General features: G+C 40.8%; 1 protein-coding gene across 1 annotated transcript in view; it reads right to left on the reverse strand.

Moving 5' to 3' along the window:
- Positions 1–8,860: 8,860 nt before the first annotated feature.
- Positions 8,861–24,412, reverse strand: part of glra4a (glycine receptor, alpha 4a) — a 42,076-nt gene continuing 26,524 nt past the window's right edge. The window contains exons 4-9 of the mRNA XM_088925106.1: positions 22,370–22,593; positions 21,471–21,553; positions 18,198–18,335; positions 17,592–17,806; positions 16,829–16,978; positions 8,861–9,907 (exon numbers count right to left, since the gene is read on the reverse strand). Of these exons, the coding sequence (XP_088781232.1) occupies positions 9,614–9,907; positions 16,829–16,978; positions 17,592–17,806; positions 18,198–18,335; positions 21,471–21,553; positions 22,370–22,593 (1,104 nt within the window). The 3' untranslated portion in view covers positions 8,861–9,613. The remainder of the gene's footprint in view (positions 9,908–16,828; positions 16,979–17,591; positions 17,807–18,197; positions 18,336–21,470; positions 21,554–22,369; positions 22,594–24,412) is intronic.

The raw sequence follows: 24,412 nt of genomic DNA on the forward strand, positions 1-24,412 counted from the left end.
GCTAAAAGCTGATTATTCAGATAGAAAACTGGGGCTTTCGTTTCATCACTGGTTTCAAACATGTAGTCAGTCTGCTGGAAAAGTGCTTTTTTTCTAAATGGTGGTCAGTCTCCTCCCCAGTGGCTACTCTGCTTTGATTTACTAGATAATGCGTTGGAGCGGTTGTGATTTCAGGCAATACTCGCTTAAAAAAAGTCTCTCAAGATCTGCATTATTTACAAGATATCATTTGTATAGCCCCTTGAGAAGTGGTGGTATATTGCATCCAGAAAGGCTGACCTAGCAGTACAGGAACTAGTTAATTACATGGTTTTAAAAATACGGGACTTATATATATCACCAGAGACTTTCTCGGATAAGTCCACTTTTTACAACTGAAAGAGATGCTTTGTTACCTTTCTGAAAGAAGGACTGGCCTGAAGAGCCAGCTCAGTTTTGCTCATTATCATGCAGAATGTGGCATTCTGAGAAATCCAATGTGATATTCAGCTGGGAACATTTTCCCTTGTTAATTAGCATCGAGGAAATGACCTTTATATTTATTGCAGCACTCCACAGTAGCAAAAAGCCCCATCAGTAAGAAACCCTGTGACACCTTTCACAGTCTACCTTCCATAAACAGGGGGAGAAGGCAAGACTATTGTCTTGAGTTCGTAGGGCTGCTATCCTCTATGAGCTCAGCTAGTTCGGGTCAGCAGCAAATAATGCACTCCCCCATTCTTGTACCAAGTTACAGATTACAACCAGGAGAGTTTTTCCATCTTTGATCAAACCTGTAAAGCATATTACCTCAACGGGCTCTGTCAGGAAGGTTTTACTTGAAAACGGTGATGGTTTTAAGTAAACATTAACCATCAGCCCATACAGTAGGAGAGACTAGAGGATACGAAAGGGATATTGGAAATGTCCTTTATGCTTTATCTCTAAGGATTAAATCACCCCATGAGACAGATGGTCCAATGCTGTCACAGCATGTTTAGATGTAGGTTGTGTTGGAACAGAGAGGACAGTGGAGAATCATGCCGAACACTCACAGCAAGATGAGAATTGATCAAAGTAGGTGACTCAGCTTTAGCTGGAAAGATGTGATCTACAGACGATCTCGGTGACTCCATCACTTTCCTGCTTGTATGTGCAGCATCAGCCCTGGAATCAGTAATTAGTCACTTGTGGACAGGAGAGATCTGAGGGAGTGTCTACCTGTTTACTCACTGTAAATATAAGCAAATGCTGTAAACATCTCTGACACCTAAAGCACATGGTGACAACAGGAAAAACACACCAAAACAGTTTTCAGGTTGTTTAGGTTTTAAGACATGTGACAGCAGGAATATGTATATACCTTCCTAAGGGCACAAGGATTCTGCCATTAAGGACAGGATCCTGAAGCTGTTGATTGGTACCAAGGAATCAAAATCTACTAGGAAGGCATCTGAAGGGTTTAGAAGGACCATTTCAATAAGTGCTTGAGACCCAGAAAACCTGGTGATTTTCTTATCTTATTCACTGAATTGGTTCAATTAAGTCCTTAATGTCTACGAGGGATTTAAAAGAAATCCTCAGATAAGGAGCCATGAAGTAATGAGGTGGTGTTTCTAGTTTTCAGTGCAGAGTTAAATGTCATATTTCTGAAGGTAAGGTTGACCGGTGAAGGCACTGCTCCATTAGTTAATCCCTCTTGTCATACCTGAGGGAGCAACAAGTCCTGAACTGTCTCCTGGCAAAGTCATTATTTTCTGTAGCTTGCCTGCTCGCACTGCCTGAGACTCCCACTTGACTGCATCACTGTCAACAGCTCCGCTATCTCATTGTCCTGCTCTTTCTCACCCGCCGCCTGTTAGGTAATACACAGTAAATCCTGCGAACGACGAGACAGCGACAGCGCTGAGGAAAGAAACCCTCTGTTTATCCAAGGGCTTCAGGGAGCAGGAATCCCCCTGTCTTCCTGACAATGAAATAAGAGCCAGGAGTGTGAGGGAATACACTGTATAATCTAGCAGCTCTGGTTCGGCTAGTCATGCCATAAGTAGAACATTTTAATAGACCAAATTCATAAAACAGATGGCTGTTTGAGCTCAGAAACGAAATGAGATTGCACAGATTTAGAGATGGTTTGGTAAAGATTTTTCTAATTTAAAATGTCAATTTTTCTCGAGTTACTTTCACTGCATTTTCTGGGCAAGTGAAAATCCATTTCAACTGTATGGTCTTTTCTAAGATGTATATTAATGGGAAATCATTCATTATCTGGACAATTTTTGAAAGGTGTCAAATGGCTCTTATTCAAATGTATTCTTTTTACATGTTACCCTAATTATTTTGCTTCAGTCTTTTTTTAATATTTTGCATTGATAACTTACAATTGCATGTATTTGTGCACTGCTTTTCAACAATCCGAGGTAGCTGGGACATCTGTGTTAATACCTAACCAGAACTGCACTGACCCTGCAAGCAGTGTGCAGCTTAAGAAGCAGAGGGACCACAATGCTGCAAACTACTGACATCATACAGTTTCCATATTGCAACCAGATTTCTGCTATGGTCACAGCAGAAATGTAATGAAGTGGTAGGGATATGACCCAGTAGTAGCAATTGATGTTCATTTCTGCTGTCTTGCTGGTCTTATTCCTGATGGAGAATTGGCTCTTTCCTAAACAAGCTGAAGAGCTAAGGACTCTGCATTCTTTACCCTTGGAGTCAGTACAAAACATCATGCATTTTAGGGAGCTTTAATTTCAGTAGACTCTAAGTACTGACAGAAAATACAGGTTCCTTGGTGTGGTTACATTATTGCAGGAGTTGAAGAAATGCAGAAAGTACACATTCTGAAAAGGCTTTTAAATTTTTTTTTTCTAGAGGCCATCTTGTTCTTTTTAACTGTATTACTGGATAATGTACTGGATTTTTCTTTGAAGGTGCTCCTATTGCACTTTGCTATTACTCAGTGGAAAGTGAGTGGCTTTTTATGTGTTGAACATGAAAAGGAATGATGACTTATGAAAGCAAAACCAAAAAATCAACAAATTATTATCAGAAAAATGTGAGTTTTTGCAGCATCTGTACTGACATTTTATTGAGCAGACATTGCACGGGTGAATTCATTATGTTGATTAACATCTGTCATCGACTGGTTTGATCAACAGGATGTTAGTGCAGTGAAAGTCACAGGCTCATAGGTGATCTGGTTACTGCTGGAAACCGTGCAAGCTGTATACATTTGACACATACTTTGAACCAAGTTGTAGTTAGTTGCAGTCTTGTGGGATTCTGTCCCATTCCTCTTCTAGAACTATGAAACACATGTGCCTGTTCACTGGTCCCTGAGCCCTAAAGGCCACATGTCATCCAAGCACGTCCCACAGCTGTTGGATGGATTTCAATCTGGTGAACAGGGCACTCACAGCATGATTGTCATGTTCTGATCTTGCAAGAAAACCCCTCTTACATGAACAGCATGAAGACAGACTGTATGTCGCCTTGTAGGAAGGGCAGTGGGATGTGATCAGTGTGGAGCTGCCTAGTCAAGGTGCCATCAATCATTACCAATGATGCTCTTTAGCAACTAGACAACCCTGCCCAGATCGTCACACTTGGGCAGGGTCACACTCCCCATTGTTTGGTCTGTTGCACAAAACAGTGTATCATTCTCCACCTGTGCACCACACTTGCTGTCATACATCAGGGTGCTCTACACAAAACCTTGATTCATCATGAAGACCTCCTCCAGCACACTAATGCACAAAGGCATTGTTGTCTTGATAAGAAGGGAAATCTGGTTCCTTTCTTTGTGCCCAATTAAGTCTCTCACAACTGAGGTGATTTAGTGCTTATGCACAAAATGACTAGAGCGTACCGCTATCAGTAATGAATGATCTATGTATCAAAATGATGCCAAAAACTTTAATCAATGTCCAAAATCTGTGCACTAATTCTAAAAGCGTATGTGCATAAATAACATGAAAAGTTTCTTTTGATGCTCAGTATCTGCGCAATTGCGCATGTTCTTAGAATAAGGAGATGAGACTTTTTAAAGAAAAGGTATGAAAATTGTGCTCGGTTACCCAACCAATCATTGCAACCAACTGCAATCCTTCCAATCAAAAGAATTTTGCACAGTATAATTACATTCCAGGCAACTAGAGAAATCTACTCAGATGTAGAATTTTATTTTTTTTATAGAATGCAGAAGAAGAAATAAACTTGTTTCTAGTGCTTCAGCATTTTCTGTCTGTTGATAGGTGAGGCTTAAAATATGTATTTAAAAAATGTAAATGTGACATTGTGATGGTAACATGCCTCGACCTGAGGTTTTATGCAGCTGTCAGCGAGGAAGGGAAAGGAAATGACTAAATGAGATTCGTCTTCCCATTCTCCAAGGATAAAGAAACCTATTGAAAGAAAGTTTAAAGAGGACGGCATTGATTTTTTAACCCGGCCATCAGCTCTTGGGCATTCAACTCAATGTATCTTCTCCCAAAATGAAGCTGTGAAGCTGTGTTGATTGTTCCTCAGGGAAGTACAAGGGACAATCTCTTGACACTGGTTTTCTAGGTTACCAACATACATGTTGTGCAATTTGGGCTGCACAGTTTTTCTTTATTTGTGTGCTTAACTGTGTCTGTCTGTGTGTCTATACACTTTCCCTTATGTGCAGCAGGTGTTGATTTAACGACATATCTTTTTTGCTGCTTGCCTAGACTGACTATATTTTCATAGCACTCTTTGTGACTTTTGTATTCTCTGTGGTCTAAATTATATAAATAAAGGAAGTGATTGAGATAGTGAAGACAAATTAATCTGCTTTGGTTATGTGGGTAATCTGTGAATACAAGGAAAAACATGGATGATCTTTCCTTGATCAGTAATCACTGACTGACCAGCTGATTTACTGATTAAATATGCCTGGATCTTTATTTTAAGATCTTCAAATCCCTCAATGCGTGGGAGTTTAATATCACATTCCTATCCATGAAATTCTTAATGTAACTGTCCTGATCCATTCTGAGCTTCGATTTACTTAGAGTCCTCAAACATATAATACAGCGAAAGTCTCACTGAAGTATTCAGCTAAGTTTGACTAAAATTCCAAAAGAGGCTCTGATAGGAGAATTTAACTGATTTACTTTTGAGCAATCAAATGTATCAATGTAAAAGTACAAGGATCCACAAAAAACTATATATATCACAATCTTGCAATTCAAGAAAAGAGAAACACCCACCTGAATCATAATTGAATCCTTTTATTTTTTTTTACTCCTTTAGGAAAAAAACAAATGTAATATTGAAAAAATAATGTTCGTACCACACAGATAACACCTAATGCTTGCAATAAAAATGTTTACTGAAATGTACCACTCACAGATTAACAGTAACTAGTATTTCTTTGTGGAAAGAGGGCTTGAGCAATCAGCAATGAGACAATTCATCAGTTCTCTCATGTTTTTATACATTCTCAAGGACTCAGGATGTTTTTTTTTGTTTCACCAGAAATTAAAAGCTTAAATCAGATTTGAATTAATTCAGATTTCTGTCCGGAAGACCCTTTATCAGGTAAAGCACCAGATACAATAATGCTCCCAGATTTCAGGACCTGTCACTGTTTCCAGTTGCTCAGTCGATACAGAGATTGCATTTAGCTTGCAGTGAAAAATCTGAGCATATTATATCTAAGGATAAAGCTGCAGCATGTGGAGGCAAGAGGGACTCATCACAGTATAGCCAGACAGTTCCTAAGTATAGAACTGCTGTAATGTGCTTGTGAATAAAAAATGCACACTAGCAGTTTATATTCAGGTGGTGCTTTTAAATGTGTTATACATATTTAATAGACAGCTGATAAATTAAAACATTAAGTTGAAAAGTATACTTAATACAGGGCATTAAATATACTTAACAATATTTTCTTAATGACTGAGGCACTACAAAGTACAAGATCTTCTTACTGCAACATTTTAGTCTAACGTTTTATCACTTCTTCCTTTATAATTTATTAACTATATATGAAAGATTAACAAGCGTCACTCTGATATAAAGTATTAACAGGCACATGAATGCAGATATACTGTATTACAAGGAAGGTGATTTTTTCTCTACTTTCTCTACTTCATTATTTTTTTTATTTTATGAACTACATTAATGTCAGAAAATTGTAAACATGTATTATAATTTTAAAAATGCATTACATAGAAGATGGGATGTATATTTGTCTGGGTGTAAAATCCTTCAGTGCTCTTCTGTATAGAACTCAGTGATTATGCTCTGTCAGGATATTAAATTACTTTTCCCACATTACTGCAATGGAGAAAATCAACTTAGTGATTGTGTCACTGGTCGAACACTTAGCACGCTTAAACCCTGGAGCTGAGTTACTCTTGCTTACATGACGTCACAGTAAACAGCTTTAATAATATTAAATAACATTATAACATATGGGCACGTTATGGAATTCTCTTCAGGATCGTGCCTCAATAATAAAAATAAATGTGCTTTATTGCCTGAAGTTTTTTAGTTCTCTGATCCCTCTCCTTGGGGATAGACTGCACACCAGAATCTCTTCCTTGTTAGGTGCTTTGAGCCTTGTGCATTTAAAGCACTCCATAAAAAATGAAAGTATGTTCTCTAAATTCACATAGAATGGGAAGTGAATGTATGCTGGATTCTTCATGCTGCAGCATGAATGTTCTACAGCAATGGCCTAGATATATTCAAATATTTCTGCTCCTTTGTGTTGTGATCACTGTCTGTTTTAATGTGGTCACTCCTGGGTTTGGATTTCTCTTGAACCTAGCGTCACAAAATAGACGTCGGTGTTTAAAATAATATTGCTGTTCCCTTTCAACAGAATGCATTTTGTGCGCATGATTACGCACTTAATTACAAACTGCTATCTTGTCCTTGAAAACATGACTTTCCCACACTCCTGTGTTCAAGAAGCATAAACTCATTCGTATAAAAAATATCCTTTCTCCTCTCCATTTTGAGGAAATAGAGTGATTGACATTGTAAGAGATTTTTTTAATGAGGATGGCTTTTGCTTATTTCAGGACTTGTAATGTTTTTCTTTTTTTTACCTCTCCTTTCTTCAATGTATTCCTGTAGCAATCATACAACTCCTGTGCTCATTCCCTTTTCATCCCTAGTGGACTTTATATCTATGGTGCACTATAGGAATCTTTTGAACATTTCTCTTCTGCTGTGGGAGGATCTGCTATGTGAGCAGTGAGATGTGTTTTCTCCACTTTTCCTGCATGATTTCAGAAGTCAGCCTTGTCCCTTTTCAGCTGTTCCCTGCAAAATCACAACTTGGAGCTGAAGACTGAATCTCTGACTTCTTAACTCAGCATCAGAGATGCCTTCTCTTGTCTTCTCAAGCGCTGGCACTGCAGATGCGGTCAGGGCTTGGCACAGTCAGTCTGCTTTATACTCATTCAGCAGGGAACGCTGCATGTAAGTTAGCTCAAGTACAGGGGCTTTCCTGAGGGATGGGAACAGGATATGTGTAACCTCAAAAGTAGGGATATAGGGAAAGACTGACAGTGTTTAATGCCAGTGTTAAATGTTTAATTTTCAGTCTCACTAGCAGCTAAAACATCTCATTCTGAATCCTGGTTTGGCAGTGCCATTCACTCTCCTGCTGAGGCTGTGCTCTTCTCCTGCATCTTCACAACCTTAGAGGAAGTGAAAATAAATGATAATTTTCCTTTAATTGCCATTGGTGTCATTCTGGGACTTTTTCATTGATGCCGAAAGGGAACTAATGATGAATTGCTTGTATGAGAGACCCAGAGCTGTTTAACTGAGAGTCAGAAGTGCTATAAGGTATTTACCCAATATGTCTTACATTGCAGATATACTAAAAAAGAAGATATGAATTCAAAATAACTCTATTATAATCCTCACAGCTGTATAACACTCATACTGGATATTTATCAAGAAGTGATAGGAAATCCTGCAGATGTGAGTTTACAGTCTGACAAGCTTATTAATGATTGGATTATACCTTGTATTTACTTAGAGCATAGCAACAAGAGTGTTTTCTTGGTGTCAGCAAGAAACTGGAGTATTTGTGTTTTTCTTCAGTAGTCTACAGACATCTGAAGAGATTAATCAGATTGCTGCAGAGGAACCTTAAGACATAACTAGGGTTGAACTGTAAAGTGGTATCTTGTGATCTTGGACTTCCCAGTGTAATAACTCTTCAATTAAAGAACAAATAATTTAACTTAATATAAATAAAACTAAAAACATTAATATAATTTTCCATTTCTAAGAAACACCCATAAAGCACAGTTCTAGTTTCATTAGTTAAAAAAATGAATTAGTCGTGCACAAAATTAGCCCACTCTTAGCAATGCACGCAATGTAAAAAAGTCATGAGTCAATTACAGAACATTAAATTAACCAGCAACATGCATGTAGATGTTTTACCAAAGCAAAAAACATAAGATCGCTCATAATGGATTGGCCATGTGTGCTCCATATTGGCCATTTCATGTAATTTAGATCTTTTGAAGATGCTTTTACAGAGGTTGTCTCCTTTTAGGGAAAGAGTGCAATCTTCCCTTATTGTTCTTGTTGATGTTTTTCAGACAACAAGGTGAAAAATGCTTGGAATTCTATCCTTGTTTTCATTGTTTTGCTTGATACTGGGTGGGAATTTTATGCTCTGACTACAAAAACCCCACTGCACATGTCAGACAGACACATGCGCTGCTGCCTGCTGTACGCTAACAGATTGCAGAGCTTGGGTTTCAGATCCCATGTGTGTATCGGATCGTCTTTGAAGGGAAACAAGTCAAATCAATAAATTAAACTTCCAGCAACAACACAGGAATCAAAGAGGAGAAGAGTGCTGCGTAAATCCTGGCAGAATATTCCATTTATTCAAATTAGACAAAAAACATTTGTGCTGTCACCAATTCCCAGACAGCTCTGTATATATACAGTATTTACAGTATATATAATATCTATCTTATTGTGTTTAACATTTTAAAAAAGTAATCATATCAACAACCTTTGAATATTCAGGAACACTATACATTTCCCCCAAGGAATTCCAAATAAGCCCCCCTTTAATTGTAACATCCCCCAAATACGCATTTCAAATATCGTGTAAAAAATATTTTCTTTTTTTTTCTTTTTGAAAAACATTCATTTCTGAGATGCAGCATATGGTAGAGGAGTTCGTTCCGAGTCAGCGCAGACACTTGCCCACTGGGGCCTGTTTTACCTGTTGGGCCTGTCTGCTCTGTTCTCGTGCTCTCAGAGTGCAGGGTTTGGCTCTGAATGGCATGTTTTAAAATCCCGAATAAGAAAAGGAAAGGCATTACATTTCAGAAAAATAAAAACACTGGCAAACCGCCATTTGCCCTTAAAATAGGCATTCATATTTATAATCGGTGACATTTGTTTTGGAGCGAGTGTTTGTCTCTTGAGAAGCACAGTTGCACCTGAACTCTTGGTTCTATCATATTCAGCACCTGTTTAATGTCTGGTAGAAGTAAATACTCTTTAAAATATCTTTATCTTTACACATTTTTTTTCTTTCTGGGTTGTAAGTCGTACAGGCAGTTTTGGTTTGGAGAAAGAGGAAATGTGGTTCTGATGAGCGTGCCTACAAGGCCTGGTGGATGTCTTCATGGCGCAACACTTTGTAGGTGATCCAGTAGAAAATGTTGAAAATGAGGAAGGAAAGGGGGAAGGCGGCCCTGGAAACGGTGTCGATCCGCTTGGCCCGGTCCACGAACCTCTTGCGGATAGACTCGGCGTCCTGCAGGGGTGCCGGGGGCGGCGGGGGGGTGAAGACTGTGGCCCCCTCGACCGCGGCCGCGTCCTTCATCTGCAGGCAGTGTCCCAGTCCGTACCCGCGAAAATAAAACCCCCTGCTTTCGCGGACCAGCTCCTCCTCCTGCAAGAGAGAGGGACAAACATGCAGAGGAGGAACGAGGGGATGGCTTCCCAGTGAGGTGCCTGACTTCCCAGGTCCCCCCCCCCCCCACATTCCTGCTCAGTTTTGCTGTTTTTCCTGCCCATGAATCCAGGTTTATCCACCTTCCTGTATTAAGTTCAGTAGTAATTCCCAAAACTCCGCAACGAGGAAGGTGTAAAAGATGGTGGTGGGAGGGGAACGAGAGCTGAGTCTGCTCCAAAATACCAGCACTCTCCCATTTTCTGTTTTTATATTTGATCGTAATTTCTATTTATTCTCCGCATAATTAGATGAGCTGTATGGTTTGTCCCTGAGCATCGATTGAAACCATTCTTGACATATCGCCTGATCTGTTACAAACTACCTTTGCTGCCTAAAAGCAGAAATAGGTTAGCATGTGACACGAGCAAAACACATACTGAATGATGGCAGACAGACAATAGAGGTGAAAAAAGTGGTGCAAAGCAAGAACAACACTTAAATAGTGAATATAGCCTGAAAGATGTGTGATCAATTAAGCTTTCCTTCTCAGTGACAGCCCGAGGACTTTGGAACTGTGCACCTCTCATGTCTGAGTATTAATAGGTATTGCTTCATACGGAGGGCTTTGCAATTGGCCTTTGAATAAAAGCGCTCATTTGGATTCTGCCCAGAATTTTAAAACTCGTACGGCTCGGATTTGACATTCTCTTGACACCTGGAGAGAGGCGGTCAGCAGTGAGACATTTTTAAACTGGATAATTAGCCATCTCTGACGACGTGACACCCCCCCAACTCCAGCACACATACTGGGCAACCCTGGCAGCTCCCTCAATACCCGGGGTGCCCATTAACTTCTCTGTGACATGGGTAGGGCTGGCGCTGAGTGTCCAATCTGCCTTCCACCTCGGCGCCACTTAACAAGCACGCTTCTTTCACAAAGCAAGGCTTGCTGTTGAGCTGACAGCGTGTGTCTGCGGAATGCTCCGGCTCCCCCGCCCAGCTGTGTGAGTGAAACACTGGTCACATTGAAATACTGCTGCATTTAGGCCACCCTGCTGCTCGTGTGTCTTCCTAGCACTTCAGGGGGATAGAGCCATTATCTCAGCTGCATGTCCACAGTCAAGCTCCACAAAGACGATAGTGTACCTTGTGAACTTTGCAGCTTATCACAGTGCCAAGCCCCTGGCTCACACCTTGCAGGTGAGGGGGAATCTGTTAGTCTTGACCTCACAGCCAGAGCTGCTGTTTCCTCTGCCAGGCAAGTTAATGCCGAGTATTAAAATATTAAGGACGTCACCCATAAATATACATGATCACAACCCATCTAATGAGAGTCTGAATTCACTTCTTAAATATTATTTGCAAGTGCATTTCAAGGTCCAGATACACAGACACAGAAGACTTTATCACACACGATCTACCTGGACAAAAGGAGAGACAAGCATTTCAAAGTTTTATATGGAATACATGGGGGCCATAGTTTCTTAATTCTTTAATGGGCTCACCTGGATGTGCAGAAGCTCAAGAACAAGATTAATACTAACATCAGCATGTTTAAGAATTGCCTTGGAGGTTCTCGAAAGTATTTTTACAGGATTTTTCACCTCTAGATGTATGACAAAAACATCAGCCTGAACCCAATGTAAACATACTGTAAAAAAGATTCCTGACGGATGACTGCGGCCTCAAATTACAGAAACCTTCAAAGCACACAGGGAGCTTTTTATGTTTTGACATGCCAGGCAATACAAAAAGTATCTGTCCAGACTTCTCACATTTAAATTTTCATAGGAAAATTTAAGAGAATTATTCAAATCAAACACTTTTTCTTTCATCTGAACCAAAAAATATTTCTTAGCTTTCAGACTAGTGTTTGAAGTGAGTTATTTAAATACAAGATGTGCTAATGATTGGAGCCTAAATTATTCACAATACAAAGAAATGACACTATAAGTTCATACAGAGTACTATGTTTCTTCATTTATATTCCATTTTCGTGATAGAATCTAGAAGACATTTTTAAATTGGCATTTTTCTGGTTGGCAGTGGGGTTAAGGTTACAGAAAAAATATTTAATTCTAATAGTTGCGGATAATAAAGTGAGATAACGAAAACGACCTATCCGATTTTGTATATGTCAAACCAGGAAGCTAAAAGACACACGAGTGGATGAAGCCTGGATGATATATTACATATATATTTTAAAATAAAAGTATTACTTAAGTACATACAGTATATTTCCATAGCACTTTGTCCATTTAGCTGCTAAAATAGTTATATAAATCTCATATGACTCTGGATTTATAATTGCAAGGTTGCAGGTTAAAATCCTGGTGGGGTACTGCTTTTGTACCCTTGAAAAAACAGTACAAATCAAAGGAAAGATTTACAATTTTATACCAAAAGTGTAGTTCTCATTTAGGAATTGTATGACCTCTTCTCATTTGTACAGTAACTCTTCTTATGTTCTCAAATCAAACAAAATCCAAATAATCCCGGCTTTCTTTGTGCCTTTGTCTATGATATGGTGAGAAAAAAGTGATATTATCTTACTTGAGTCAGAGTAAATATTCTTCTGAACGGGACTGGGACATTGTCGTATTCACATGCAGGAAGGTGTTTCTGATACAGAGACACAGAACCATGTTAAAAACATATTTGTTGTTTTGAAATTAATTCCTGTAATTACCATTGATGGATGAGCAAGTTTCAGAGCAGGTTCTTAAAGAGATGAATTTGGTGGAAGTAAGTCACTGTTTTAGATTTCATTTCAATGTTCAACCAATTTGATTTTAAGTGCAAATCGAAAGGTAAATGCAGATTTTATTACAGAAAAAAATATTTCAAAACTATGATCAATGTATGTGTATGAGTATATGAGGAACCATGTCCGCTGTCACATCATCTCTTTTTCCTTTTCTGCTCTCCGTCAGCGTGAATTTATAGAATTCCGTACAATGTGAAATCTTATTTAAATTCTTTCCTACCAAATTGAGGATTGAATTCAGATAGCTGATGTCATAACACTTATCTAATCTGTAATAGGAGAGCAGAGTCCATGCCAATGGGAATTGCAGAAAGTGAGAGCATACTGTTCCGGATCCTGATAAAACCTTCACCGCCAGATCAAAGCCTTGGGAACAGATTTTAAAGAAGAAACATCTTTCAGTGATTGCACAGGCTTGTCACATAAGGACTGACAATGCAAACGGGAGGAGGTTGAGGGTCTGAAATGACAACGGAGTTTTTGGCACTAAACGTCCCAATTAATCAGCTCTTAAAAAAGCCAGTTAATATCCAGAATGAGACACCGAATGCTCCATTGAGAAGCCTCCTGAGAGTGATTGCACTAGGCATTTTGTGGCCTTACAGCCCTGGGGTAGGAATCACCCTGACACTGTGAAGAGGAATGCCCACAACGTCCACATGGTACCTGTAACCAAGGAGATGGACAGCTGGTCGGGTCTGGACTGCTCTTGCCATTTCTGTACTCCTTGATTACATGGCACCTCAACCGTGATGAATTCAACAAAAACCTTCATCTGTCTCTTCCGAGCAAAGCAGAGGAAGGAGATACCACTGAGAGCTTTCCGTACTTCCCAGGACTTCCGGAGTAGGAAAAACCGACGCTCACAGAAAAGATCTTGTGTGAATGCGTTTAGGATCAAGGGTTTGTTCCAAGATTTTTTCTTTCGGAGGCGGCATTCAAGGCCGATGACGGGTTGGAGGGGATGAGAGGAGGACCGGAGACATGGTGCAGCGGGAGACAGGGAGTGAGCAGTGAGGAGAGTGCACGTAGAGTGGCGGGGGAGGCTCGGGAGGGAGGGTGGGTGTGGAGGAGCTCTCCAGGACGAAGACTCACGCGTGCCGGACACCGTGCCCTTTGGGACAGAGGTCAGTTTACCCTGGAGCCGGTGCTGCAGTGCTGGGATATCGTCCCATACGTGGGCTCACCGCCAGGCAGGTCACACGCCTTCCGCAGTGACTCTGCGCTTCCTGTTTGGCTAACCAGACCCTTTGTGCAGAGACGTAAATAGAGAAATTGCAATAATACGATTAAACAGGTTGGCAGCGCTTGAGGTCAAGTGCCTCTCAGTACTCCAGCTCAAGATCGCGATTAGAGTTTCATTTTAAGTGTGACTTCTTTATGTTATTCTGTACTCATAAAATGCCCTTAATGGGCAGCTCTGCTTGTATAATGGGCATAGCTAAACAAGTTTAACCTTGAGATTACTGAATCTGCAGTTTTAGAGTACAGAAATCATCTGGAGGGTAGCACATTATTTCCAGAGCATTTCATGTCATAACTAATCACACATGCAAGAACTGGACAGTCTTTTTAGGACTGATATAAGATGGGACAGTTAAAGACATAATTAAAATGAATGTTATTGATGTTGTGATGAATCACTGGTATTTGGTATCAAAAGCCTTTTATACTTCACAGGGTTTCATGACCTTGATAGTCTAATAAGACACTATTGTAATGTGTAGCATGGCTTATTTCTCAGATTAATATATACAGTATAGAATATGTTTATTTTAGTATAAATGTCTTTAAAATAGTATTGCCAGCATTATTACATAAATTTATATTAATCTGTAATTTCATTCTATAATCATTGACACTTTTATCCAGAGCAACTTATATTTGTATTCTTTTACTATACACACTGTAGCTGTCCATTCAAGTGAAGCAAACTGACTAAAGTACCTTGCTCAAGAGTGCACTGGCAGTACATAGATAAGATAAGATCACTTTATTAGTTATATACAATTTCTTGGTTTAGGAATTTGTCTTTTCACATACCCCAGCTTGCTCTCCATGAGACACAGACACACAGACAGGGAGAGAAGCTTGGGGTCAGAGTGCAGGATCAGCCATTGTACAGCGCCCCTGGAGCAGTTGGGGTTAAGGGCCTTACTCAGGGGCCCAATGGAATAGGATTCCTCTGCTGTCAGCGGGATTTGAACCTGGCAACCTTCCAGCCACAGGCGCAGATCCTTAGCCACTGAACCACTTGGGATTTGAACCCACAGTCTTCCAGTTACAAGTCCACAGCCCTTCACAACCCTCCATTCAGACTAAATTATGAATTGCTTATGTCTATGGAACAGAGAACTAAAGAGCCATGCAGGAGCTTATTGTGCGATGGGATATCCTGTGTGCTCCTAGGCAGCCTATCTACTACATTGATGAGGGTTGTCAGTTTCATTAATAATTAATAACTGTGGTTTGACTGAAATGGTGAAGGCAGACATTAGAGGTACTTTGTTTTTAAAAATAAGGAAGGTTATATTGCATGTGTTTAAAATGTATTCAAAGTGACGAACATTTTGCTAAGTGAAATTGGTCGATCTTTAGAATCTTTAGAACACACACATACATCCACATCTGTAAGCGCACTGTAAGTGTGTCTCCTTCCCTCTGCTGATGGAAAGAAAGTGGAATGATCCGGGGCAGGAGAGGTGGCCAAGTGGGCTCTGCTGACACACAGCTTTATTGCAGGGAAAATTATCTTTGGAGCAATTTTATTGCATGGAAAATCAGGACAGTTTCCTAAAAATGGAGAAATTGGGACTGAAAGCAGAGAGTGGCTTTTGATCATCTGTTGAGACCTATTGATTGACTTTAGCTGCTGTTATGTTTTTAAAACGGAATTGTTGTCCATCACTTGGACCTGCTGGGTAAGGTTATTACAGGTTACCTCCTCCTTCCTTCCCTCCCCACTGGCAGTGTCTGATAAAAATATGTCAAAATCGGAGTCTGACGACTAGCTGAATGTTGATTCTGTTGAGTTAGGGGATTCATAGAGCTATTTTGGAAGTTTGTGCTGTGAAGTTTGGGCTGGCACTTCTAGGTGACTTATTATACTGCCGTAGAGACACTGCTATCTGCACCAAAGAAACAGACTAACAGACTATTGCGTTTATACAATCTTAGGATCAAAGTTGTGTTTTCATCTAGTTTAAGGAAACATGCTGCAAAAGGACAATGGCTCTTGGCTTTCCTTTTTAAGTTCAGAGGACAAAGTCTATTGCATAAGACTGAGATGGAACTTGGATCATCCCAGCTCCTGTCCTCAAGCTAAGAACAAATATTTTGGTCAGAGATTCACCAACAATTTGTCATCACAAATGCTGGGGAGTAATACTAGGTTTCAGTTCAGAACTAAAATCAGGGTGATAGCTTTCTGGTACTCTAAAACATAGTGTCCAAGTGAAAGAGGGAAATATTGATTAATCCTTGTCAATACACAATGGTGTACATGAGGTCAAGCATCAATATAAGTTATTGATACTCTTGGACCTTTGTCAGTGGGAGAACAAAATCAATACTGATCTCAGACAGACTTACATTATGTTTTTTTATATATCCCAAAAGCAACTAACAACAAAGAAGAGGATTTCTAAAGTTAATTCAAACATTGGATCAATGATCCAGGCTTGGTACAGTGGACAAGCCTACTTTGCTACAACTCAGTGTTCTATTTCAACAACTAAAAAAATCATATTCAGATGCTATTTAAAAAATGGAGCGTTATGTTTTAGGAACTCTGCATTTAGTTCTTATGCATATTTTGGGATTATATTTAATGGGAACTGCTTCACTCCCCATGATTAAAAAATTTGGCATCCCTGAAATCAAACCCAAGGTTTCTACTTAACCCTAATAAAATCCACAACTTATTAATTCAGCGGTATTTGTTGTTGAGACCATCCAGTGAGGTGGCATTTTGACGTTAAATCTGATTGAAGGTTGACAGAGAAGTACTTCAGATCTGCACGGAGTGGAAGGTACCTAAGTGTACAGGCCAGCAGGCTTTCTGTGAGACTGGGCCGAGGTGGAGACCGGCTGTGTTTGAGACTCCTAGTCCCTGAATACCGGCCATGCACAGAGAGAGGAATCAAACTCACTATCCTCTGTCGGCGCTGCTTCTTTCTCAGCCTGATGAACTCTTTGTGCTGCCGTGACACAAAGTTGACCGCTGCATACTCCAGGAGTGCCGCAAACACGAAGAGCAGGCATACGGCCATCCAGATATCGATGGCCTTCACGTATGACACCTGGAACACAAGCCAGAGCAGTTTGAGCGCATGTCCTTCAGCAGTGCACATGGGCTCTCGTGCTGAAAGACGTTCATTATGTTCGGCAATCCGGTGGCCCTACAGCAGCTCCTGGTTAAAGAGGGCATGTGTGGGGCATGTGCTGTTTTCAGTGCAGTGTACATCACAGCTTTTATTTCCTGCAGTGTCAGTTGTATCCTGAATAAGGACAGCTTCAAAATGCTGCAGGTTCGTGCAGAAAGAAAAGTGCTGAAATGGACAGGCTGGCAATTCAGCTGACCAATTGAATGCTCTTCAGATCCGGGCTCACTGTGATGTGAATCCCCTACAAATGACAGCTTGTTTGGAGAGCAGCTGAATTTGTGATTCATAATCCTTGGAGGGAATGGAGCTGACATGCCAGATGAACACTGCTTCTCACCTGATCTATTTGTCACACACTTGTAACTTTACTAGAGGGGGAGAAAACCCTCAGTCTGCCCTGGAGGGGACGTGATGTGAACAACATCCGATGTAACTTCAGTTCTTCGTGCGTGTGGCTGCAGCATGGCAGGTGAAATGTGAGTGATTCCAGGGGCATCAGCAGGAGAAGGACCATCGGTACCAGGCTTACCTTGGGCAGGGAAGCCCGGGATCCTGAGCTCTGGGTGGTCATAGTGAGCACAGTGGTGATGCCCAGGCCAACCCTGGCTGGAGCTGCGTCCATGTTGATCCAGAAGGAGACCCAGGACAGGATGACAATCAGCAGGCTGGGGATGTACATCTGGATCAGGTAGTAGCCCATCTGCCGCTCCAGGTGGAACTTCACCTCAATGCAGGTGAACTTCCCTTCAGCCACAGAGAACCGGGGAGAGTGAACACAGGTGAGATGGACACGTGTCCCTGTGCCTCCTAACAAGGCCAGTTCTCATGAAAATGAACACTTGCCATGTTGCAGATTTAAACTGATTATTCTATTCTATTGGAGTGGGCAGCAGGTACAATATGTACTTACATCCAACTGTATCGTGTTCAGAAGAAGGATTTAAGTTTAACTAAGGAATCAATGAAAGCAAGTTAGGTATTTAGGAATTTGAAGGGTGGTCGGCCTCTGCACACAGGATATTCAAATATCCTTTAAATCAGCAATTTAAATAATGAAAACAATAGAGCTACAGCCAAAGTGATCCTACCAGATTCTCCTGATGGTGCCTAAAGGAGGAGATGATGGGAAGCTGACCTGTGTTGTAGTATTTGGTACAGTAGCCCAGGTCCTTCTCGTCTTTCAGCAAAAACTGGGGCAGTGTGAGTCCCTCGGCCACCTGCACTGGGCCCTCATCCAGCCACTCAAAAATGAGGTCATTCATGGTGTAGCCAACTGCAGAGGAAGAGGGACACAGCGCTTGCTGGATGTCTGAAATGCTCTGTCCCAGGAAATGAATACATTGAGCGTGTTACCTGAAGTATAGGGAGTCCACAGACTTCCCTTATTATTTTTTTCATACTTTTTTAGTGGGAGGGGATTGTGGTAAAAAGATACTTCTCGGCACCTTTTTGCATCATTTGTATGCATGAATGTATTTTTAGTGTATTTAACTCTCCTGTAAAGTATTTAGGATTATTACTATGTTTTGATTTTGATCACGAGCCACACAATGTTACTTCTGCAAACCGTAAGCACATTTTAAATGCAAAGGGATGAACTCATTTTCCTGTGTTATTTATGCCTTCTCTTGTCAGTGAAGTAGGAGGCAAGCAAGCAAGTGAGACAGATCTGGACACAGTTCGAAATCACAGTAAGACACACACCCTGGCCAAGCTGTGGAACTGAAGTGAGGGTAGGGGCTTATCTTTTCATTACCTGTCGATGGCGAAGTGGCATAAAGCTGCCTGAACATGTTAAAATCTGGTGACTTGATTCGCAAGCTGGGCCGCCTGGTTGAAATATTTGCGAAGGGTTTACACACGTTGCTTAACAAATGGAGAGTGGAATACAGATTGAGTAATACACCTTGTAAGACAGTTTCTGTCATGACGGCCAGGAGGATTTCAGGGCAAACATCTCTGCAGACAAAAATGCTCCAGGCATAATCATTTAAATGAACATTATAATAATGTTCATCACACTTCCAGTTTCTGTTCTAAAGATGCCCTCTCCTTTTCCCATCTGAACCGTGACACCAGTGGCTCTGTGCTGGGTGAGTTTACAGGCTCATTTAAAATGCATGAGGCATGCTGGAATGGTGTGGAATTCTTGACGCGTCTGAATAATGCTGATGTCTATCTCAGCCCCTTGAGGTCTGAGTTACAAAGGCATAAATTATTCAAGATGTTATCCCCCGTTCCAAAAAGAAGCCAGCACAAGACAAAAAATAAAACAACTTGTTTGTTAGGAGATTTTTCTGTGGCACTCACAGCATACCAGGCTATGGAGCAAACAGAAAACAATGATCAATTATTTATTGAATTGGAACTTTTTCTTTTCCCTTGTTTTTTTTCTTGAGTTATGCATGCATTTGACAAAACATCCTTAATCCTAAAGTGCATTTTTTAGGTGCCTCTTCCCCTCATGTCCTTTCATAGAGGGGAACACATATGTACAAGATGACAAGAGTTTCTTACTGGTGAGAAAACCGACCACTGTTGCTATTTGTTGTGATCCAGTTATGCTTCTGAGGGCCAACAATAGGGTCAGTGAAATAGAGCTGAGACAGGAGTTGTGCAAGAGAGCAAATTCCTGCTGTCTGCTTTTTCTCAACTGCTCACTATGATGATGTGCAGGTTTAAATGAGAGGAGGGATACCTTTTGGAAATAATAGATTTTAATAGTTGAGCAGTAATATCTTATTTCACATGTAGTATGTAGGAGACAGATAAAAGACAGCTAGGACTCAATTACAGAATGACCAAAGGGCATCAAACTTCGTATGAGAAAAATGAGAAGGGCGTTTTTTTATATATTAACATTATTGTAAAACTTTCCTGGATATTTTGGAGATTTCCTTGAATTTGCCTCTTGTAGTGCCCAGGCATTACAGTAATCCTCTCCATGTCAGAGACCATAACTCACAAGACCCCACTAGAGAAGAAGAAGCTGGTTGCAGGACAGCCGCACAGATAAAGCTGAATCGATTTTAGAAATTAATGTGGTTGCCAGAGCGATCTTGGCACAGTGAAGATTTTCTGAAAATGAATAAGCAAGGTATTCTTCTGTTGGGAGAGTATATTTTTTTTCTCCTTACTGGATCTGTCTAGGGTTTACCCTTTTACCCAGAAATGCAATTAATGAGCAAGATCAAATTTCTTGACGAAATGAACCTTTATTTTTTTTTTTAATTGTAGCCTTGTTTTTTGAAGTTTTAAAAGTGAATAATATAATATGTGGGCAGTATATATGTTATAATATTAAATGTAGAAATATGCACACATCTGGGTTTGGAACATATAGTTCTAGACTTGCTGTCTTTCTGATGTCCTTGGAAGTGGGGTGATATTAATCCCTGGCCAAATTTTAACACTTGCTGTTTTCCCACTATCAAAAAAGAACTGTTAAGCTGCAGGAAAGTGCTCTCTTTAATTAGAAATGATTATGTCCCTCTAATCGGCTTTGACCTGTCCATTCTCTTTCATTTGTGAAGGTTTTCAGTAATAGTCTTGGCAAGGAAGCATTTAATTGCAAGCTGCGAGTGACCCAGTAATGCTGAGTTATTTCCTACAGACAGACTGAGCCATTTCAGTTTTTTATTAGTGTGTTTCTTCCCTCAGCCAGCAGCAGTAGTGGGCGAGATTGAAATATGCACACATGCTTCAAGGAACATCCTGTTCATCTAAACATCTTTAGATATTAAAAATACCCAAATTGGTAACCAGTGCACAAAGGCCAGTGGCTTTACAGATTTAGATTTTGCCGTAGCTTTAATTCCAAGGCTGGGGGAGGCGATCCATTCCAGTGAATAATGTTGCCTCCGCTCCTCATTTGGCTTTTGACAAACAAAGCTGTTCTTTTCTCTCTGTGTGTGGATAAAAGGTGCTGTGGGCACACCAGAGGTCTGGCACGTAATCTGAGGGACACACAAGGAAACTTTCATTACTGATATCCTGAAAATTAGTTCTGCAGATGGAGAAGGTTTCACAGCTGGAAGCAGAAGGGGAGAGTGTCAGAGGGTTGGGGATTATTGCTGTTTTTTTCCGTTTTTAATCCTGCTGAATAAAAGAAAACATACGGAAAATAGTGCTTGCTGTTGTGGCGCTTTTGTACAGGGGACAATGGTGTATATTCCTGAGCTAAAAGACGCAAGGGTCTGAGTTCAGGATGCACAGCCGGAAGTTCTTGGCACGTTATGTAGCTTCCTGCCTATCAAAACATGTTAGCAGGGATGCTATCCTGAGATTCCTGCCACGCACTCTGTGATTTTTTTAATCCGTCATACTCCCTAGGTACCTCCTTGGGTGATGGGACTGAGTTGGAGTGTGAAATGAGAAGAAGAAAAAGGAAGGAAATCAACGGACTCACAGCTTTCAAGCTGCATGGTACATGTCTGAATATCCATTGGGAAATTCTTCAAGTCCATAGGGCAGGAAAGGGTCAGAGTCAGCCTGAGATAGAGACAAGACAAGAGACAGAGGAGGAAGCTCAGGAGGCAGGAAAACAGAAAGAGACAGAGGAAGCAATATTACACACATAGTACAGGAATTAAAGACAAGGAAATAAGGGGTAGCAGATGCAGAGAAGTCAGGAATATTGTAATGTACCATTCTGATTGCAAATTACATAGACGTCTGAGCTGACTCGCCTAGCTTTTGTATAAAGCTTTCAGATTGCTAATGGGAAAAATAAGCGCTGTTGAGGACTTTTGCTGTTAATGAGCTGCTGTATAATTATCTGTTGGGCAATGTGTGTTGTGCACTTTTAAGTTCCAAGCATGGTGCACATGGGAATGCATTCATTTCTGAGATATCTATCATATTTAAAAACAGGTTTTGACTTATTTCTTACAGACCCACTGAGAGACGAACTGTATCCAGTGGAATCTGCAACACGATTCAACAAAATCTGCCTAATCTGAGAGAAAAAGCACTTGAGTGATCTCTTCTGCCGCTGCATGCTTCTGTGCCGACACATCTTGGCATATCTCATGTTTTCAGTTTAACAGTTGCCTAGTTTGTACTTAATATCTGCCAATTTTATGAGATTTTGAGAACTCTAACAGGGATCCTTTCTTGTTCAGTTTTGGGTGAATCAGAGGCGTGACTTGCTATGAAAGAGAAGTTAAAGTAGGTTAGAGAAGAAGAGCTTTTATTTCTTTTCAGAGATTTCCAGGTGGTGCAGTGTAAACCTGTTTCTCTTTAGAAGGGGTGTGTCGTGTAGCTGTCACTCAGAAGGCCCCTCGCACTGTGGCCCCGGTGGCGTACCTGATGCTGTACAGCACGTTGCCGTTCTTAAAGATGCGCAGCAGCTTGTTGTCCGTGGTGACCTCATGAAAGTTGGCCCCCTTCTCGTTGGCGAAGAACAGGTCGGGCTTCCAGATGGAGTCCAGCATGGAGGGGTCGAGGTCCAGGGAGTCGTCAGGGTACTCGCTGTACGCCAGCCGGGGGTCGCTCCACTGCTGCCTCAGGAACACGTTCAGTCTGTAGTCCTGAGGCGAGGGAGAGAGAGCAGCAGACACCACTCACTTCCAGACTAATCTGTTGTATCTGTTCTTTTTTATTCCGACTTACCCAGCTTTCTCTCCCCATTTGCATGACGGATTCATTTGGTACTGCTCGGTGAGGACTAATTTGCTCTGTAATATACTATAAGCTAACCTTCATTCTTACTTTGACTGTGTTTGTGAGGTTTCGGCGCTCAGCTCAGCTGATTTCGCTTCTTCTTATTGATTTTACTGGAGAAGGGCTCAGGTTCAGAACGGGGCTGTGGGATGGCAGCTGTTGGCCAGTTGAGGACCATGCGTATTCAGGCGAAAGCTGAAGGAGAGTCACTGACTGCCCTGTGTGTGGACAAACTGCTGGAGAGGACATATCCCTTCACCGCCGCCCCTGCCCCCCCCCCCCCCCCCCCAGTCATGCATCGGATGAAGACTTTATCTAAAGCAACAGAGGCTCCTTCTTATTTTTTCTTGAAAAATAGATAGCTAAAGAAACATGTAACTAAACAAAGATTTGGGATTCAGGAATCAGAATGTCTCTGAAATAAATTCGTTGAATGCCATTCATCTTGAGAAAAAGCGTCTTATACAGTACCCACATACGATGAGAGCGGTAAAATTGTTTTAGCTAGCTGAAGAAAGCCTTTTCTCTGGATTCTACTGTAGGAACAGGCATTGCCTCCTACACGTCTTCCGTATTATGGTCTCTAATAAGCCCACAACTCGCAACTGAGAAAGAAATGTAAATTTCTGCTTTTACCACTGACCAGCACAGCCCTACGCTTCCACCCCGATGACAGATGAGGTACTCCAGGAGAGTTATAGAGCCCAATGCTGCCTTATTGATCACTCATTGTTCCCCCAACACCAAGGTATTAGTTTTTGTTAAGATGGTTGGGTGAAAAAAGAAAAAAAAGTGTGTATTCTTAAGTGTGTGTATTCTGCAGTTTTAAGGAGAAAAAAACCCATGATGCAGCTCAGCTGAGATTAATGGATCTCCCCTGCATTTTTCAAAATTCTAACTTAAGCCCATCAAAAGCAGCAGAAGAACAAGCAGAGACAATGCATTAATCAAAATAAGTAGAAGACTTTGGAGCACCACGCAGAGAAATTATTGCTGCTTTCTTCCAAAGGGATCTTACCCTGGTGTAAGCCTGCTGTAGTCTAATGGCAATCTATTACAGTTAATACCTTCAGTTTTGCTCACCAAACCCTTCCCCTTAAGACTTATCGATGTCTTCTATTTTTCATTTCTGAATTTATTTTAATTTTAATTGCAGACAAGGTACTTGATTATAATTGGGTCATTAATTAAAATACAACCACTCTTCTCAGAATTTCTGCAGGTAGCTTTTCCTTTCTGGCTCCTTGTTTTTGTATGCCATGGATGAGCATTTAGCACTTAACAGATCAGATTAAACCCTGAACTCTCTCTCTGATGTGCAGAAGATATAACCAAAGAGGATAAACAGAAGATAAAGCACAATAAACTACGATAAAAACACTTTTATTCTCTACAATATGCACAGAGATCTATTGCTTATTTTCTTCTAAATGCTTCCAAATAGAGCTACTTAACTGAATGATATAAGATGGAGCTATGTTGTGTTTGTGCTGCTCTGCAGTGAATGCTATGATCTGCAGCTTTGGTGAAGAAAGCAAGGGGAATGTTACTAGGTGGCTCATGGGTCGAGCTCTGCTACTTCCATGTGCTCACTGCCTGCTGTCCTGAGCAAGACATTCAAGCTCCTTGTGCTCTGCTCTTCAGATGAAACACAACATCAACTTTCTAGGAGTAATAACCCAGAAA

The sequence above is a fragment of the Atractosteus spatula genome, chromosome 9 (assembly GCF_055471065.1).
Source record: "Atractosteus spatula isolate fAtrSpa1 chromosome 9, fAtrSpa1.hap1, whole genome shotgun sequence".
NCBI lineage: Eukaryota > Metazoa > Chordata > Actinopteri > Semionotiformes > Lepisosteidae > Atractosteus > Atractosteus spatula.